We start from the raw sequence: 18,841 nt of genomic DNA, 5'->3' as shown, positions 1-18,841 counted from the left end.
GTTGAGTATTAGCTGTAGGTATAGAAGTTTGAGAGAGCTATAGAATAAGAGAGGAGTCTTCATGGTGTCTACCAACCTGGAAAACCTGGAAAACAGGGAATTGTCAGGGAATTTTGATGTGACTGGAAAAGTCAGGGGATTGTCAGAGAATTTGGCCAAAAAGCAGCTGAAGTAAGGGAAAATCGCAGACAAGTGCCGTGACGATGCGCAGCAAATCGCGAGTGCCGACAGGTGGTTTAGTGGCGATCCTGCAGCAACGTTACCGTGAGTATCAGTTCGCCAATACGACAAGCTCTGAGGGAGAAAAGTAGGGTAGCCTCACTAATACGTAATAGATGGTCTTTTTTATAAGGGGTCTGTATCAAAACATAGGAGCAGGCACCAAGTTTCCTTTTGTTTTTGTCAGCGAATTTGAAGGCTGCAATTCGGTAGACACCCTGGTCTTGCAGTGCAGCCAAGGCATGTGGTGCCATTACAGTTCGCAGAGAGAATAATGAAGGCTACTACTCCCTTGCAATTCATGTGCGATAAACCGACATATAAATTGCCACTGGTTCCCCAAGTTTCCTGAAACATGTTCTTGAAAATGTTCTCTGTGTTCGAAGCTAATTGGTCTACGGTCCCAAAAAATTAGAAACTATGGTTGCGGTAATAAGTAAGACCTTGGCTGCCTGTAATTGCAGTAATGTGTTCCCCTGCCTTCTGGTATGTGCATGATATGGCAAGACATTTTTGTAGTCTAACATTATTGTAATATTTGTAATATTAACATTATTCGTTTTTATATCGCTATGTGCAATGTTCATATTTTTGAATCTGCAAAGCATGAAGCGATTAAGTAGTCTTATTGGTAATGATTTGTGCTCACCGAAATTGTTTGACATTTTGGCATTTTCCGACACAGTTCAAAAATCCACTCATCGTGCTGCTGTTGGCATCCGCCTTTGTGAGCATCTGTATGCAGCAGTATGATGATGCCTTTAGCATCACAGCGGTAAGCACGTTGTTTAATCTTCGATTGTTATGTGTGGCTGCTTGTCAAGTTCCTGTTTCCATCAGCACTTAGCTCATCTACTACATCATTTCCTTCCAGGCTATTATTATTGTTGTTACTGTAGCATTTGTGCAGGTGAGAATTTTGCTTTTTATTTGAGAGAGGTACTTTTGTGCACAAAAATTAGGATAGGCCAAACATCGCTGCGGTAATTTCAGGAATATCGTTCCGAAAAATCTCTAGAAGAACTCAACAAACTCGTTCCGCCAGCATGTCACTGGTGAGTACTGCCTCCATTTGTGTACTCAAACTCTGCATAAATTTTGGAGTAATTTTGAGATCCGTAATTTCAGCTTACGAGAGGGTCAAGCGGAGACTTTCTTAGCGAGGAACTTGGTTCCTGGCGACATTGTGATACTCAACGTTGGAGACAGAGTTCCAGCAGATCTGAGGCTTTTTAGTGTATGTAGGCTACATTGAAGCCATCTCTATATTTAGCTAAGCATTATGCTTCCACTTTGTTGCTACTTTTAGTATGTCAAAGGATGACTTAGGAGCTGTAGTCACTGCACGTAAAATGCAGTTAAGTTTTTTGAGATGCAATCAGTTTATTTTCATCCAGCACTGTTCTACCCATACTGTAAGAATAAAAACAGTGCTCCAAAAGTAAAAAAATCCACTACATGGAGCAAAAAGGAAACAACGAGAATTAGCCGAGGCATTGTTACAGACGTGCATGAGGCAAACACATAAGCCTCAGGGCTCAGGGGAGAGCCATGCTGGCGTGGTGCAACAGTAGCACCCCTGACTGGAAATTGGGAGGGGTTGAGTCCTGGTGTCAGCATCCTGTTCGTCAGTGTTTTGAAAATAGGAAACTGCTTGATATTGATTTGGTTAAACTTAGAGCAAAATTTAACCTTGGACCTGTTTTCTTTTCCATATATGTAGTTACATTGTACCATTCTTGTTCATCACTCTGTACATATTTTTTCACATGTTTTTAGTATTACCATATGTCATGTGCAGGCATGTGACTTGATGATAGATGAAAGTAGCTTTACGGGAGAAACTGAACCAGCAGCAAAGATCACTACACCTTTGGAAAAGACTGGAAATGGGGTAGCATCGAAACACAACATCGCTTTCATGGGAACACTTGTTCGGTATGGGAATGGAAGAGTAAGTGTTTTTTTGTTCATGCAGTTTTGTGGGGTTTTTGTCTTCTATAACAATCCTCCTGTTTACTTCAGGGTATTGTTATTAACACTGGTGAAAAATCTGAATTTGGAGATATTTTCAAGATGATGCAGGCAGAGGAGGTAGGTGTAAATTTCTTGTGCTTGCTTAAACTTCTGAATTGAAACATAGTAAACCAAAAGTAGGTGCTAATAGAGAACTGTATGTTGGAGCAGTATTGAATATCGCGAGAAATGTCACATGGTCCTAGAAGCAATAATCTAGCTTAACTCCAAGCAAATGCCTTTACCTGCATTCTTTCTGCATGAAAGTGAGTCCTAGGGCTGCATCTAGCCCTGCCAGAGGAGAAAAGAGCAGCACATTCCAATAGCGATCTGTTTTGGCTTGACTGGTTTTGATTCTCTGACATGGATCCCGTTTCAGGGAAACAGCTGTATACAGCTGTATGCATTGTGCACTGTTATTCGTACATTGTTTCAACTTTCACACAAGAATCCACAATTCTGGCCAAACTTCTGGCCAAACTTCTGGCCACCTCCTGGTCGACCCTCCTTCTGGCAGTGTATAATGTTTTTGTTTCCCTGGCATGCAGGCTCCAAAGACCCCTCTGCAAAAAAGCATGGACACTTTGGGCAAGCAACTCTCTTTATATTCTTTTGGCATCATTGGTCTCATCATGCTCCTGGGCTGGTTCCAGGGAAGACCCATCCTAGAAATGTTCAACATCGGTGTCAGGTCAGTAGCCTGCTTTTTTTAATTAGGAGTTACCTTATTGTGGTAAAAGCTTATTATGCAATTACAGTATTAGTACAAACATAATCATAATGATATCGTTTGTGTATTAGTGCCGGTCTCTGATGGGCAAAGTAGCTCAAATTTGTAAATATTAGCATACCTGCCAAGTTTCCCGATCCTCCGGGAGACTCCCGGACTCAGACCGTTTTGTACGATTGTACGACCGAGAAGCAAATCTCCCGGAAAATGCAGTTTCCCCCTCTATATCTAGAACGCCTGTTTTTTGTCTGGCCACACAGACGTAAACGTCAATCCCATACCAGCCCGATTGCCGTCGGTATCACTACCGCTTTCTATTCTAGTTCTAGCTCTTCTAGTTTCCGGGCATTTCCACGGTGTTTTTGGGCGACAAGGGTGCCTTTGCCGTGTTTTTGCCTTGTATATTGCAGATCACGGCTCCGTGTAAGCGAAACAAGTATCTGCACAGGTTTTTGAAGCAATAGACAACTGAATTGGGACGTGTGATTGCATCCAGGAAAATGCACCATGTGTTCTGCACAGTTTATGACTGCAACATCAGCATTCCGTGTGGAGGGTGGACCGACATTGTTTGTTACCCATGTTACGTCGGGGGAGAATACAAACTGTACTAGCTCCATCAGTTTTTCTGAAATCGAGACAAGGGCCGGACTACGATCTTATCCGTGCGGGCCCTTCTCCTCTGTGTTCACAACTCCCGACGTAGCAAAGCTGTACATGTGTGCTCGAACCAAGTCGGCTGCAATTGTCGGTGAAATGGGAAACTGCGCACAAGAGCTCATGATAAACGCGCTAAACGGAAAGTGTTTGCAGTCGCTGTTTACGTAACTGACGACAGCGATGTACAAATGTAACTGGTGGTTCTGACGTATTATGCAATCTACTTTTATAATGACTTGTTAACTAACTGTTCAACAACTACTATGTAGCTCTCCTGGGCAGTCCAGATGGACTTTTGAAGTTTAGCCACGTTACTGGGGCAGTGCTGAACTAGTAGTGCTGAATCTGAGGGCAGTTGAGTATGGTGAAGAGAACACGGACATAGTTTTGTGTCTTCACGTTCTTTTGAGAAAGTATCATAGCCTCGTCACAGCTAGAGACCCAGATAGTTTCTTGGAGAGGGCAAACTCTGTTGCAGCAAAACTTGTGCCTGATGAGTCTACTGGGGTCAAGCGCGCCTCTGTTACACGTGCAAATAAAAGCCTCCCAACATTGGCTTTCTCCTATATAACATGGCAAGTCCATTTGCCAATAAACGTACCCCCCTCCCCCCCGCATGCTTTTAAAATCTCCCTAAATCGGATGTTCCCAAGTTGGCAGGTATGTATTAGCCCTTAATAAAATACCTTACTGCAAATGTACGTAAAGCAAAGTACAAAGTACTTGGCAAAGTGCATTATAGTATTTGCCAGGTACACTAGTGACCAATTTTTCAGACTTCAAAAATTCAAAGTTCTTGAACTTGTCATATGAACAATTTAAACCAGCTGTGGTACGTTTTCTATAATAGAGTTGTATAATTAGAGTTTAATAATTAATAATAATTTCTATAATTGGGTTGTATAGAAGTAAAGTTCTTCTGGAAACCTTGAATGATGATGAGGTGACTGACAGACATGCTGGTGTGTGAATTTTCCACAACACTTGAGAAAAACTCCGTAACTAATTTGGCACATGCATGTAATACTAACTTCATACCAGTCCAACTCTTACAAATAATCATACAGTCAGCCCCATAGTGACTGTGGGGCCGTCAGTGAGAACAAATCTTGTTACTACATCTTGCATCACACCACATATGAAACCTGAAGAGGCACATGGCACTTAATGCAGCTTATTGTACTTGCAAGGACAGTAATTGAGTCCCTCTCTGCAAAACAAGCGTTGCACCATATTTTTAGATATGATAATAAGTATCATAAAGCCTGGAATGTCACACTACCCAAAAGATTTTGTTCCTGAAGGAGTATGTATACTAGAAGTGGGTCATGTTAAGGGGCGGAGCTTCAGGACGAGAGCCACCGATATTTCGAACAGGGACCGTCCTTCATCTGGGCACTAGAAAGAGCGCAAGGTGCACTTACCTCCAACCCATTGAAGTGGGTCAGTTTTGTTGCGTTCCATGTGTGGAACCTTTGAAACAGTGCCATGAAGATTGTGAAGTAGAGTGCAGAGATGTGTAAATGTGGTACGTAATTTCCCAGACAACTGTGCTGCATTCTCAAGTGGTGATAGGGTTCCCCAGAGTGGACATTCCCTCAGCGTCCATAGATGGGCGTGTCCTTCGACATGTTAATGACCCACATCAGCAGGATGTTGAGGAGTGAGATGCATGACTTAGTACTAGGTGATGCTGATGACTCTGCAGTTTTGGGGAAATAATTAAAATTTTCAAAATATCAGGAAAAGTTGTCATTTTTTAAGTATTTATATCTAAGTATTCGTGTAAATCTACTCCCAATTATTATTATTATCATATCGAAGTATTCTTGTGTTGTGCAGCTTGGCTGTGGCTGCAATCCCTGAGGGCTTGCCAATTGTGGTTACTGTGACGCTTGCACTGGGTGTAATGCGGATGGCAAAGAGGAAAGCTATCATCAAAAAGTTGCCCACAGTGGAGACACTGGGTGAGCATGTGCTTTTTTTTTTTTCTGTGCTATTGAGCATTGTGTGTTGTGGAGCAAATATTTCCTTTCATGCTGATCTGTCTCAGTCTATGATACAGCGCAGTCCTGTTAACGTGAACTCGAAGGGGACCCAAGGTTTGTTTGAATAAAGCGGATTTCAAACTAAAGAGAGGCGCTCTGAATGAGTGCGCTGATATGCTGGTGCTGGTGGTTGCATACTAGATGTGTCAAAGACTCGTCATGCCTCAGCAAGCCTTGCCACACATTCGCAGTCACACGATGCCGGAACATAAGGGGCTCATTCATGTTCCAAAATTTTCCTTTACAAGTAGGCACTGAAACATCGCGGATGTGAAAATAATCTGTTATAGGCGTCTACATTCGTTTCTTCGACCTCAAACCCATCGCGAACACTAGTCCCACGGATCCAGAGCGGGAAAGTATCAGCAGTCATCTATGCCGTTTGCTTTGCTTTGCAGTCAACAGAAAGGCTCTTGATCCTCTTAAAAGGTCGAGGCTTAACTCTCTTTGCCGACCACGAGTAAGCGGTGTCGTTCCATGCTTCTCGCATTTGCACACATTTTTTATTGAGATTTATTCCTTGCTTCTCATTCCTCCAGCATAAGTACCGCCTTTATAAGTAATGTTCTCATAAGTGATGAGTAAACCTAACACTTGGTAAGTAAACGTGTCTCTGACGCATCAGCCGGGCGCTTCCAGGTCGGAGCGTGGTCGGACATGTCCAAGCAATCTCGTTCGAATAAACCATTGCACACTTCATGAGCTGCGAGTTTCCAGGCATTTTCTCCCATTCAAATGCACATTACTTTGATAGGGCACGAGCATCAGTTTGAATGATGCAGGATTGCACTTTACTTTATACTTTATCCCCGTTTTTTCTTGAAATGTTAATCTCAGCCTGCACAGTCCAGATGTTTTGGCACCCCTGTATTTTGCTGTATGTGTTTGTGTTAGTACATAATACAGTCGCCGACCGATTTTTCTGACAAGCTCGATTATTCCGGCGTGTTTGCGGAATGGCCACGGGCTCCATAGAGTCAATGTATAACAACGTCCGAAATTTCGGATTGCGTACAGCTCCGTTGCTCGAAATTTCGGATACGGTTTGCCCAGCCCGCGAGTGTCCCGAGAGGTCGCTAGCTCACCGCATGCACATGACGCAATGCAAAGGTCAAGGAAGCCAAATATAAAAATTGATGCAAGAAAATAGGCAATGACTGTTTATTTTCCAGTCCTCTGAGTGAAGGAGTCGTGGCGCTTCGCGAAGCCGAGCATGTCGCTGTCCACCCGCGAAGTAAAGCGAGCTTCACCTAAAGCACGCAGGTGTTAGGTGAAGCCGAGAAGCGGATTGGTGACGCCTAATGTTGCCAGAAGTTGTCCTGACATATTCCCTCCGCGTGTTCAGGATCTCGACGACTTCCCGTCTCCCAGCGCATCCGTCAAACTCGGAACTAATGAAGGCGACTGCGGCACTTTCGCCCGTATACAATATCGCTTCGGGAAGTAGCAGCGGTAGAATGTAGATGGAAGTAGAAGCCGATGTTATCAGGCAGAGGTGGAAGACTGCCCATTAAGAAAGCATAGACAACTTTTTCCGGCCTAATAGCATTTAATAAAGTTGACTTTTGAAGCGAAATGCATTTTTTCGGACTGCTCGATTATTCAGACATTTGTGTGATCCCCGCCAAGTCCGAAAAATCGGATGGCGACTGTATGTATTTTTATATTAGTATCTTTTACGGAAGCAGTGTTAATTTTTACAAAAAAATTTTTGTTCCATTGTGTAGGTTGCGTGAATGTTGTGTGTTCAGACAAGACAGGAACTTTGACAAAGAATGAAATGACTGTGTCCAACGTAATGACGTCTGAGCTTTACCATGCTGAGGTGAGCTGCTGCCTTGAGTGAGCTCGTTCAATTGCAGCATAGAGATGTGTGTGCACATGAAATGCCTAAAAGATGCAGAGTTTAACATTGGGTGTAATAATGCCTCAACAGGTGACAGGTGTAGGGTACAATGCTGAGGGTCACGTCATGCTCTTCGATAACGCCACAAGCAGAGATACTCAGATGAACTCCCTGCGCTTGTTGCTCGAGGTAATATGTGACAAATTTTTGTGTACCTATGGGTTGCCATTGTTATCTAACAGTATTAACTGTCTATTACTAACAGTACACAGATAGCTCAATTCGACAAGTTGACATTTTTTTTTACCGGAGCAATCCTATCTATGTAACAACTTTGTGTTTCAGTGCGGCTCCATTTGTAACAATGCCGACATAACCGAAACGGAACTTCGAGGTCAGCCCACTGAGGGTGCTTTGTTGGCTGCTGCACACAAAGTATGGGGTGATTTCCTAATTACTTTTTACAGCGTGCATTTTTGACATTGAATGTTGTCATGCTGTATGGTGGCTTTATGCAACTTCTGTTTGGTCCGTTTATTGTATTATCATTGTGCCTTTGTACTGTACTTCTTAAATGAATGTGGGTAAATGTGTGGTTTCATAATGATATGAACTGTTCTCATTTAATTTAGATGGGCATCTACGACGTACGGAATCACTATGTAAGACTACAGGAAATCCCTTTTAGCTCGGAGCATAAAATGATGGCTGTCAAGGTTATTCCAAAGTTTGGAGGGGTGAGCTCTGATCTTTTATCACAAGTTCAGTATGATCTTCGAAAATTTGTTGATAATTGGAAGCGAAAATGCGTCCACTTCCCACTCTAGTCTGATTATGAAAGAATTGTGTGCAGTTTTCTTTTCACAGGCATCTTGTTGCATTCACATTCAGTGTTAGTGAATCACTGACATCACTTAGCCAGCATTACATATTCCAAAATTGACCTTTTGAATATTTCAGTGTAGATGAATTGTGCTCTTTGTTAGTTGTAATCCTTTACTATAAATGTATAAAATTGCATTGTGAATTTGCGATCATCCATATAATTTCTTTATGTATGTTGTGGATGCCATATTGATAGGGTCAGACTTTTTCAGGTTTTATTTTTGTCAAAATTTGGGGGGGGGGGGGGGGGGGAATCGGGAATGTGAACAACGAAACATGTTAGAATCAGATGAAATATGTTTATTCGGGTACTTTTCGGGTGAAAAAAACATTCTCTTACAAATTGCCAAAACTACAAAAATTCAGAGTAAATGGGTAGCACCCAAACAGTTGCGTGACTATTTATTACAAATTTTTGTGATGCTGCTGTTGTGTGGGTGGCTACAAATGCAAGTCTCAATGTAGTATGCAAAAAAAAAAGTTGTGAAAGACAGAAGGTGAAAAAGGATATTTGCAACTGTTAAACACAGAACTATGAACCTTGGTAAACACAATATTTTTACAGTAATAATGCTCCACTGCAAGTCCACTATTGCACATGTTCTTTTTGCATATTAACTTTTTGCAACTTGTAGTGATAACACGAAACCTTTGATAAGATAATCAGCAGTTGTTGACCAGTAATATCAGCTGGGCCTTCAGATGTTCGTCATCTATCGAGTTCTTTGTGGCGTCTGCATGTACCGCATCCTTTATGTGCAGAATCTTTACCGCTTCCCCGTCGTTCACATCTTTCACTATCCTTTGCATGTACTGCGCAGAATGACTTGAAATCACTATCACGTCTGTCCACGACTTTCCTAAGGATGTCGACACTTCGCGAAGCACATTTGCGACGGTATATGTGTTGCATAGCTTCAGTTGCTTTACGTCTACAAGGTAGACGACGTTTTGCTGTTTCTGGTGGCTGTAGAAACAGATTAGCGTATTCACCGTCGGGTATCCCATTATATCGGGTGACTCGTCGACGATAAAACTTAATTTTGAGTCCTTGACGTCATCTCGAATGTCTTCTACCCAAGTGGAAAGTGCCGACTGCCAACCATCGGCCAGTGGTCGGTTTTTGGTCGGCATGCAACTTAGTCGGCCACTGCACCTTGGACCAACGTTGTTATGATGTCACTCACAGTTGTTTGGGAACGACGTTGTGTGGCGATTTGCGGGAGGCCTATTGAGAGATTTGCACAGCATAGGAGGGCCAATGTCGACCCTGCACTGCAAACAAGCCCAAAAACAATGCAGCTGCTACTCGAAACAAAAAAAAGACAAGATGCTTTGATGGTTGGCAAAAAATCGGATGACTCTTTCGGCAAGCCAACGTTGACGCAATCTTACATAGTGATAGGCAGAGCAAGGTTTTGCAAGCCGTCGGCCAGCGGGCAGATCTATACCAAGAACGAGCTCGTTGGCCGAGCACTTGCCAAGCACGGCTAGGTTGGCCAGCCAAACTCTTGCCAAGCTTGGTCCAATCTCTGTATGTTTCCTTGCGGAGAGGGAAACCCGGAATGGTGTAGCACAGCATAAGCTCGACTTTCGATTGGCCAAGTGATTGTCTCAAACCAAAAGCAGTAAGAAACAGAGACGTTATCTTCATGGTGAGCTAATACGACCAGCAATTCCCCATTTCAGTGTTGTTTGTGTACGCGTCGAATTAAACTTAGACACCTCACCCTTCATTTTGACTCACACACGAACAGGACTCTCGAATTTGTGGAAGCTCGCGAGACAACCTATGTATTGTATCTGCTCTTCCTCAGGAAAGAAATGCTTACACTTGTCCCATCCTAGCGTTGGCAATACGAGAAATGCAATTGCTTTTCTTTGTGAGCTGTTTGATTCTAGTGGCCTCGGGAATATGCAAGCTTTTAAGATTTTCCCTCTCTTTATTATGATTATTATTTGTTGCATTTTGAAACCCCATGTCCATTGCGGGAAATTTCTGTGCTTTAAAACGGCGTGCTCACTGTCCATTGTGGGAAATGTGAGCAACAAATAAAGAATGATAAATTGTTACCCTACGCCACGAGACAATTGAGTATGAATAACGTCCATCCAATGTTGGCCCTACATTGTGGCACGACGATGACTGTGGACTATGACTGTGGGGCCCATAGTCGGCCCATCAATAAAAATAGATTGCTGGCTAGTGTGAAGCCAGGGATACCCCGAGCTGCAACAAATCTCGGTTTAAGCTGGCACTACCTTGGGCCTATGTCGTTTAAGTCGGCCATGTACGTTGGCCCATCCTCCAGCAGATTAAGTCGGGCCGTGTTAGGCCAATGTCAGTCCCCGACCTTGGCCCGGTCACTTTTACGTAGGTCGGGCTGACAACTTTTAGTCTGACACCGTACATTGGGCCGACTTTTTGCCGACGTTGTTTTTCCCCTTGGGTAGGTGCTTATTGAACACCTCCAGCAGTTGTTTACAACGGAGCTGGTGGCTTGCGGGCATAGCTCTTGCAGCAGGGCAGTATTTCCGGACAAATTCGTAGAGTGGTCCGTCAGCATGTTCAAGGCTGATTCCGCTTTTCGCTATCGCGAGCACGAACTCGTGGATGGCTCCTTCTGAACTTTTCTTCCTGTCCAGCGATAGCAGACATCAGACAGTGTCTGCTCTCCATCAACTTTACTTTTGAGCGTGCCCTGCCTTGCGGATGCGAAGTGTTCCTTAATCCTATCATAAGGCTTCTTTGACGGATCTGATAGAAGCACTAAGTGAAAGAACCGGCAGGCGAGCACATCTTCACCGTCACGCAATGAAAGGAGTTTTTGGCGCCAAGGCGGCGCTAACGTCTGCCAATGCTTCCGAGGACAGCCACACGATGGCAGGTCCTGACCGGTAGTTTTCAGGTTAAACCTGATTGCCTAGTGAGTCATTCGGGGGGTAAATTCGGGCGATATCGGGTTTTACCCGAAAAAGTCCAACTCTACATATTGAATCATACTTTTATTCCCTGTACTGAAATGCATATGCTCTGAGGGTAAATAAAATAAATAAATAGTCCCACAGGGCATAAGCCGGTGCCTACTGTGGGGTTGTTGGGATGAACTATGGAAAATAGTGTTTCTTGTTTCAGGCACATCCTCCTATGAGCGTTATCTCACAACTGCAAACCTTGAAGCCTGTGCTGTCAGTACTGACAAGAAATGCTTGTCATTTGCTCATTGCATAACGCTCATTTCATCTTTTCATAATGCTCTTTTCATCACAGCAACAATATCGAAAGGAATGGATAGCATATGGTGTAGACCTTTTCACTTATAATTGGCTCAGTGTTGTATTTCCTTCAGTATCGCCCACGGCGATGAAACTCCTCAATCAGAATCACAAAATAAAGTTGTTGTTTTTCCTTCAATACTAGAAGAATCAACAATTGCTATTATGGAAACATAGCATTAAGCCACCATCAATGAAGAGATTTATGCTGTATGCTACTCATTCCTTTTGATATTGTTGCTGTGATGAAATGAACATCAGACAAGTATCTCCCATCAGTACTGGTAGCTCAGGCTTTGAGCTTTCCAGTTATGAGGAGACACCTGTAAGACTATGTAGCCACAAAGAAACTGACGCCAACACCCAATACACTAAGGCCATGAGGTCAGCATTATGGTTCATATTCAGTTTTTTCAGCATTGGCCTTAGTTTTATGTAGTAGCACCCCATTATTGTAACCCCACTTTGTGAAAATCTTGCTATCGTAACGGGGAGCACTGAGCCCCATTGTATTGCTATACTCTCTATGGCTAAAAATAGTTTACCTCAGATATAATGAGTGTGCAGGTGATCACAAAATGAGTCCATATATGTATCTAGCACAGTACTTAAAACCTCCCCACATTTCTCGTAATTTCCGGACAGTGTGACCAATGGGAGCTTGCTGATTGGTGCATCCAATCTTTCTATGCCTTTTCATTAGATTTTGGATATTTTTAATGTTCATTGTAGACAATAATAAAATATCCAGGTTCAATATAATTGTATTCAGCTGTGTCGTAAACTGCAAAAGTTCAGGATAACAGTTGTTGGTAAAATTAGTTATTACATTGTGACCAAAGTAGCCATGCGGTCAGTGCTGAATTTCAGGAATTCAAACTGTACATTGTGACCCTGCTGCAAAGCTGTTGAGTCCAACATGCATTGATTCACCCCCAAATGTTTTGGCTTTCTGTTAATGCCAGTCACGATCACAAGGCTTGGGAATGCAAACGGCACAGGAAGCAGGCCTGCTGTCATTGACCTTGGTGCATAAATAATACCACGGTCCCTTGATAGCTTCCTGGTCATGCAGCTTCTTCGTAACTCTATGGGGAAGCTTTGCCATGGGACCGGAGTGCCCGCGTGGTGGCGCTGCCATCGGAACCCGAGAGGGAAACGCCTGCGTCTCCCATTGCAGTACACGTGTTTCGGCTGTTGTCGCACGATAGCTGTGTGCTAGCAGGACCTCCCGAATTTGAAAAATCGTAAAACCCGAAAACGAGGAACCCTAGGTATCCGGGAGGTGGCAAGGTATCCATCTTCGTGTTTCCTGCGGATCCTGACAAGCGTGAGCAGTGGAAACGTGCCATTCCATTGAAGGTGGGCGGTTCAGTTTTGACTCTCCTCGCGCACGTGTCTGCGAGAAGCACTTGGACCACAGCGACATCGTGTGGCACGACGAATTCGTCATCAACGGCGAGAAAAGTGCTACACAAGCGTGGAAAGCCAAAGCTTCGAGGAGGTGCAGTGCCGCGCATATTCGACGGCTGCCTGTCTTATCTGAGCACGCCGAAACCGCGAAGCCGTTCCGTCAGACAACATGCCAGGGAAACAGCCCCGTAAAAAGAAAGCGCGTGCCGTCGACACGAACAACGAACACAGTGTCCAAGCCATCGTCTGCTAACTTTGAGAGTTGCTTCCTCGGCAGCTTTCTCAGTGCGTTTATGGATGGAATCTTAAAGAAAATTGCTCAAGCAGCTGGGGCTTTTGAGCTGATTTGGCTACAATTGATGTCAACTGGTGCAATAGTCGTGTAATCACGATCGACCGATCGCGTCCAATACTAAGCGGTCGTGTAACTGTCAGCGATTAACTGTACAAAGTCCTCTATGCGCTAAATAAAGTGTGCATTATTAAAGTTGCTTAGTGTGGCAAAAATGCTGGTCGAGATTGATTCACGCAAGTATGTCGAACACGTGGTGGTTCCTTTCAACCTCGGAAAAGAAATTCGGTCGACACGAGATGACTACAACAAGAGATGGACGACAAGGACACAGCAGCTAAATTTCGTGACATGTCTGAGTCTGTCGAGATCCTTTTAGAAACTATATTTTTGTCTTCATCAGCTTCGCAGCAACAATTGAGAGTAAGTCATCTGGTACCACATGAAAGAGACTGGTGTGATTGGTGGTGGTCAATTAGTACGCCGTCATGCGCGCAGTAACTGTCTGCGATTAACTGTAGAAGGTCCTCTATGCGCTAAATAAAGTACAGATCACCTTACCGCCAGGCGCTATGCACATAAATGGTGCCGTAATCTCCGGTTGAGGGTTTAAAGATAGGAGACTCCCGACAATACGTCCATGTCACTCAATGTGGTCGGCAGCTGCTTTCTGCATAAAATAAAGTCGAACAGAAAACGATTCACATTATAGCTGCTGCAACATAGCAGGAAGCCATCGCAACGAATAATTTTCTTGTGGGATGTTTGGAAAAGCGCAATAACAACTGCATCTGCCGTTCCCTGGCTGGCACGAGCGGGAGCTTCTCCCTGGTTTCGATCGCGGCGCCGCCCAACGTTTTGATGGAGCTGCATGACCAAAAGCTATCAAGGGACCGTACTAATACTGTTTTCTTTTCAATACTAGCCTTGTACCCCCTGTAATGGGGATGGTGAGCGTTTATTGATGCTGAGTTTTACTCCTGCCCTTCTCATATCTGATGAGGGCATCCTGTTAAAGGCGTAATTAGGAAAAACACAGCCGAATGTTTTGAGCTGTGACATACAAAACCAAACAGTTGTCATCTTGTGATGATGTTAATGACGTGGGGCTGTTGCTCGAGCAATTTCATGTATTGGTGTTGCCGCGCATGAACTGCCCAAGCACTGTGCCATGTGGTGATGGTCCTAACAAATTTACTGTGAAGGAACTCTATTGTATTCAGTTCGATCCCACATGTCACTATGCACCTGCCCGTCGGCAACGTCTCTAAAGGAGCGTACTACATGTGTTCGGCTAAGCACATGTTGTCCTATTTTTATTCAGGAACAAGAGCAGTACTTTGTAAAAGGTGCTCTAGAGAAGATTCTGGCACACTGTACCTACTACAGTGCCCATGGAACACCCTTGCCCATTACGACAGATAAGGCCACACAGTACATCAAGGAGGCACAGTACATGGGTCGCAAAGGTTTGAGAGGTATGCTGTTAACCTCTCTCGGTTAACCTCTGCTGTTAACCCGAGAAGATCAGGCCCTGGGTATCAGCCATACACCCTTTTGTTTCACTGTTCCAGTTTTGGCTCTGGCAAGTGGCACTCAACTCAATCAACTGATGTTCCTTGGTCTCGTGGGCATTCTGGATCCACCCCGACCAGGGGTGCGAGAAGCTATTGACACCCTGCACAGCAGTGGGGTTAACGTTAAGATGCTAACAGGAGACTCCGAAGAGACTGCCTGCACTATTGGTATGAGATTTCTAATTTTCTGTGCCATCACATATATCATAAAGGGCTTAGACTTTGAAGGGCGCGTATATTTAATTTGACCAATTTCTTTCAGCTGCACGACTTGGCTTGCATGCTGCTGGAAATGCAGTTCTCTCTGGAGAACAGATGGACTCGATGTCTGACGCTGAACTCCAACGTGTGATCAGCTCTGTTTCTGTGTTTTACCGTACTGGTCCAGGTCACAAGCTTAGAATTGTAAAGGTGTGGACATGATATCATCTTGATTTGTCCTGGCATCTCGTCATTTTAAAATGCGCGAAATTAGGTGGCTTAAGTACATCGTGGTAGCATATTATGCATTGATGATTCACCAGGTCACCCTTTCTTGCCTCAGTAGTCCAGTATGCAATCATTAACCTAATGTCATATGGCAAGCACCATAATTTTAAATTAAAGAATGCAGCCATAACTACAGTGAAAGTTGCATAAACCTTAGTAAACCTTCAAAGTAAAAGCTATTTAATTTAAGCAGTCTCTTAATATCAGGATTTATTATGTTCTCACTTGAAGTTGCAACTTTTCATCAGTGTTTTTCTCATTTTCTCAATGTGTATTATGTGCATGCAGGCACTTCAGCATAACCACTACATAGTTGGTATGACTGGCGATGGAGTAAATGATGGTGTGGCACTAAAAAAAGCAGACATTGGAATTGCGATGGGCAAGATTGGCACAGATGTATGTAAAGAGGCAGCTGATATGATCCTTGTTGATGATGATTTTTTCACAATTATGTAAGTACTTGGCTGTTTCCTTTCATTCAATGCCTATTATTGCTTATTTTTTGTGTGCATGATTCTCCATTTTAGGGCTGCCATTGAAGAAGGAAAGGGTATCTTTTACAACATCAGAAATTTTGTAATGTTTCAACTGAGCACGTAAGTTAAGAGCAGCGAGGACCAACTGATCACACCTGTTAGGGCTGTATAATGTAAACTTGCTACTTTCAGGAGCATCGCTGCACTGTCATTAATAGCACTGTCAACGTTGATGAAGATTCCGAACCCGCTCAACGCCATGCAGATTCTTTGGATCAACATAATTATGGACGGTCCCCCAGCTCAAAGGTAGATATCAGACAGTAGCAGTGATTCTGTGCCATGCTTTGCTTCGGAGCTAATTTTGAAGTTTTGCTTATAACCTCTTGTACTTTTTTTGTGCTACGTACGAGTAAACGTGGAAAACATTTGTCAAATGTACTCAATGACATGATGTTGTCTTGCATGTTCAGCCTGGGTGTTGAACCAGTTGACCACGATGTGCTGAAGCAGCCTCCACGTAACACGAAGCAGCCCATGATCACTCGAGACCTCATCTTCAACGTCTGCCTCTCTTCGCTCATCATCATTCTTGGAACTTTGTTCATTTTTCGAAGAGAGGTGAGGGTCCCAGCACACCTTATGGTAACACAACATAGGGGTCAATATGTGCTGTGGAAAACGATAGTGTAAGCAGGTACCCAAGCTAAATCATGAATAATCATGATCATCTTACTTCAGTATCATCTTACTTCAGTATACCTGCAGTGATTCTGCTCTTTGAGTCATCTATTTGCTCAATAGTCTCTGACTGGAATGAGCATCAAACTAAAAATTATTTTTGACCACTAAAGGTTGAACATGGGTGCCTCTCAGAGGCCACTGCACATGAAACGAGCAGCTTGATTTGGCAGCGAGGCACACGCTGATATCACAGCAGCACCTGTTCAGTATTGGATAGATCTACAATTTGATGCAAACTGTCACTCACGACCACTTTATGCGGCACTACAGATTACTCTTCATGAGTGATGTACTATGTAGTGAATACAATTTATGTTTCAGATGAGTGACCAAGTAGTCACACCAAGGGACACCACCATGACTTTCACATGTTTTGTCTTCTTCGACATGTTCAATGCTCTCAGCTGCAGATCTCAGGTTTGCCTACTGTTTGATTGTCCTGTTTATCTAGGTGCAGCTGCCACATTGCAATAACCATTTGCCCTCTTTTCACCATAGACGAAATCCGCATTTACGGTGGGGCTGTTCAGCAACAAAATGTTCCTTCTAGCTGTTGGCTTCTCAGTTGTGGGACAGATGCTTGTCATATATTTCCCACCTCTGCAACGAGTATTCCAGACAGAGGCACTCACCTTTCTAGGTAAAAGCATATTTTCTCATTACATATGCATACCATATTTACTCTCATACATGTATTAGATGCACTCACGTATTGACCGCACTCCAGCTTGAGTGCTCAAATTCTGGTACTTTTTGTTACTCGCACATTAAACGCTCCCCGACTTTAGTAGCACGGCCGGATCGTCTCTTGCAGCGGCAGCCAGCGTATGCACAGTCAACGAGATGGAGTGCCTGGCACCATAGTGATGAATGGCGAATATAATGGACATCGTGGAGTATTTTGTGCGCGCTTGATAGAACGGAAGACTATTTGATGTGGGAGAACCGCAACGATGAGGGACAATCGCGACATTCAATTCCGGGGAGATCGCCGCGGATATTTCGGAATGAAACAGGACTTAAATGTAGGGTTCCAATTTTCCGCCATGTATTGAACGCACCACTTCAGGGGCGCGATGTTTTTGGGCAAAAAATGTGCGTCTTATACGCGAGTAAATATGGTAACTTTAAGTTTACTTCTTGTGATTCTGGAACTGTGGTACCCAACCTATTCTGAACAGCTGAACAATTTGAGATAATTCCAAGAAGCATAGATGGTCAGCAAAAAACTAGGAAGAATATGCAGGTGGCATGAAGTTTAAAGCAGCAGTGATAGACACTATGGAGAAATAATGTGATGATCAGATTGCTATACTGCAGCCAAGGCAACACAGTGATTGTAGCTCTTGATAATGACAAAATGCCTGGGGACTGCTGTTGTGGGGACTTGTGATATGGTCCTGTAATGAACAAAATTATCATAACTCATCTTAAGTATCCAAGGTACAACTGCTGTGTGGTATCATCCCAGTCTCGCCTCCATTTCCATGGATTCCTGTCGTACGTTTAGTGTTGCGTGACAGAACGTGTCAGTTGATCGAGCACCCTAGCCCTGGAAGCCAGCATTGAGAACTGCCGGCATAAAGATGATGGGATGGATGAGACAAAGGATAGAATTCCACACAGCAGATTGCACCGGGAAAATGTAGGATTCTAAGTAGCGTTGTCGTCTTCCTCTTTCTCTTCGCACCTTTGTATTTGGGTGCGAAACATTGGGCAGTCACATGTGTTGCCCAAATCAAAAGGTTTTCTTGAGCACTTGAAACTAGGCCAGTTTGCCTCCATTCCTGTTCAGAACATGCAGCAGTGGCCCCTGCGCGTAACCTCTCCTCCTTCCCATTCTTTAACAGACATCCTCCTGCTGGTGGGAGTTTCGTCAACAGTGTTCATAGTCTCGGAACTCAAGAAGCTCTTTGAGCGAAGCGTTTCCAGAAGGGTGCGGAACAAACAGTTCTTTGGAAATGATTTTGTATGATGCTACCTTGGTGCACCACACTCACGTCTTACATTGCCTTTCATTTTTTTCTTTTTTCTTCTCTTTATTTCTTTAATTTATGCACTACAGCATGTTTCCCAAACAACACATTTGCCATTCCTGTGCGGAGTCGCATTTCCTTGCGCAATGTCACCTTCCTCATGCATAACTTATTAGTTACCATTCGTTGTG

General features: G+C 43.7%; 1 protein-coding gene across 3 annotated transcripts in view; it reads left to right on the top strand.

Annotated features, from left to right (window-relative positions):
- The window catches only part of LOC135378301 (calcium-transporting ATPase type 2C member 1-like), a 36,093-nt gene that overhangs the window by 11,966 nt on the left and 5,286 nt on the right, over positions 1-18,841 (top strand). For all 3 annotated transcript variants that reach the window (XM_064611297.1, XM_064611296.1, XM_064611295.1), the window contains exons 3-24: positions 905-994; positions 1,094-1,129; positions 1,213-1,274; positions 1,348-1,456; positions 2,021-2,173; positions 2,245-2,313; positions 2,784-2,926; positions 5,468-5,592; positions 7,401-7,498; positions 7,610-7,708; positions 7,865-7,954; positions 8,152-8,256; positions 14,710-14,863; positions 14,960-15,130; positions 15,225-15,373; positions 15,740-15,906; positions 15,982-16,050; positions 16,123-16,239; positions 16,404-16,551; positions 16,996-17,091; positions 17,173-17,314; positions 18,525-18,610. In XM_064611297.1, the coding sequence (XP_064467367.1) occupies positions 905-994; positions 1,094-1,129; positions 1,213-1,274; positions 1,348-1,456; positions 2,021-2,173; positions 2,245-2,313; positions 2,784-2,926; positions 5,468-5,592; positions 7,401-7,498; positions 7,610-7,708; positions 7,865-7,954; positions 8,152-8,256; positions 14,710-14,863; positions 14,960-15,130; positions 15,225-15,373; positions 15,740-15,906; positions 15,982-16,050; positions 16,123-16,239; positions 16,404-16,551; positions 16,996-17,091; positions 17,173-17,314; positions 18,525-18,610 (2,478 nt within the window). The remainder of the gene's footprint in view (positions 1-904; positions 995-1,093; positions 1,130-1,212; positions 1,275-1,347; positions 1,457-2,020; positions 2,174-2,244; positions 2,314-2,783; positions 2,927-5,467; positions 5,593-7,400; positions 7,499-7,609; positions 7,709-7,864; positions 7,955-8,151; positions 8,257-14,709; positions 14,864-14,959; positions 15,131-15,224; positions 15,374-15,739; positions 15,907-15,981; positions 16,051-16,122; positions 16,240-16,403; positions 16,552-16,995; positions 17,092-17,172; positions 17,315-18,524; positions 18,611-18,841) is intronic.

Source organism: Ornithodoros turicata, chromosome 1, assembly GCF_037126465.1.
Source record: "Ornithodoros turicata isolate Travis chromosome 1, ASM3712646v1, whole genome shotgun sequence".
Lineage (NCBI taxonomy): Eukaryota > Metazoa > Arthropoda > Arachnida > Ixodida > Argasidae > Ornithodoros > Ornithodoros turicata.
The sequence above is the reverse complement of the archived record's forward strand: the minus strand, read 5'-3'. Positions and strand labels throughout refer to the sequence as shown.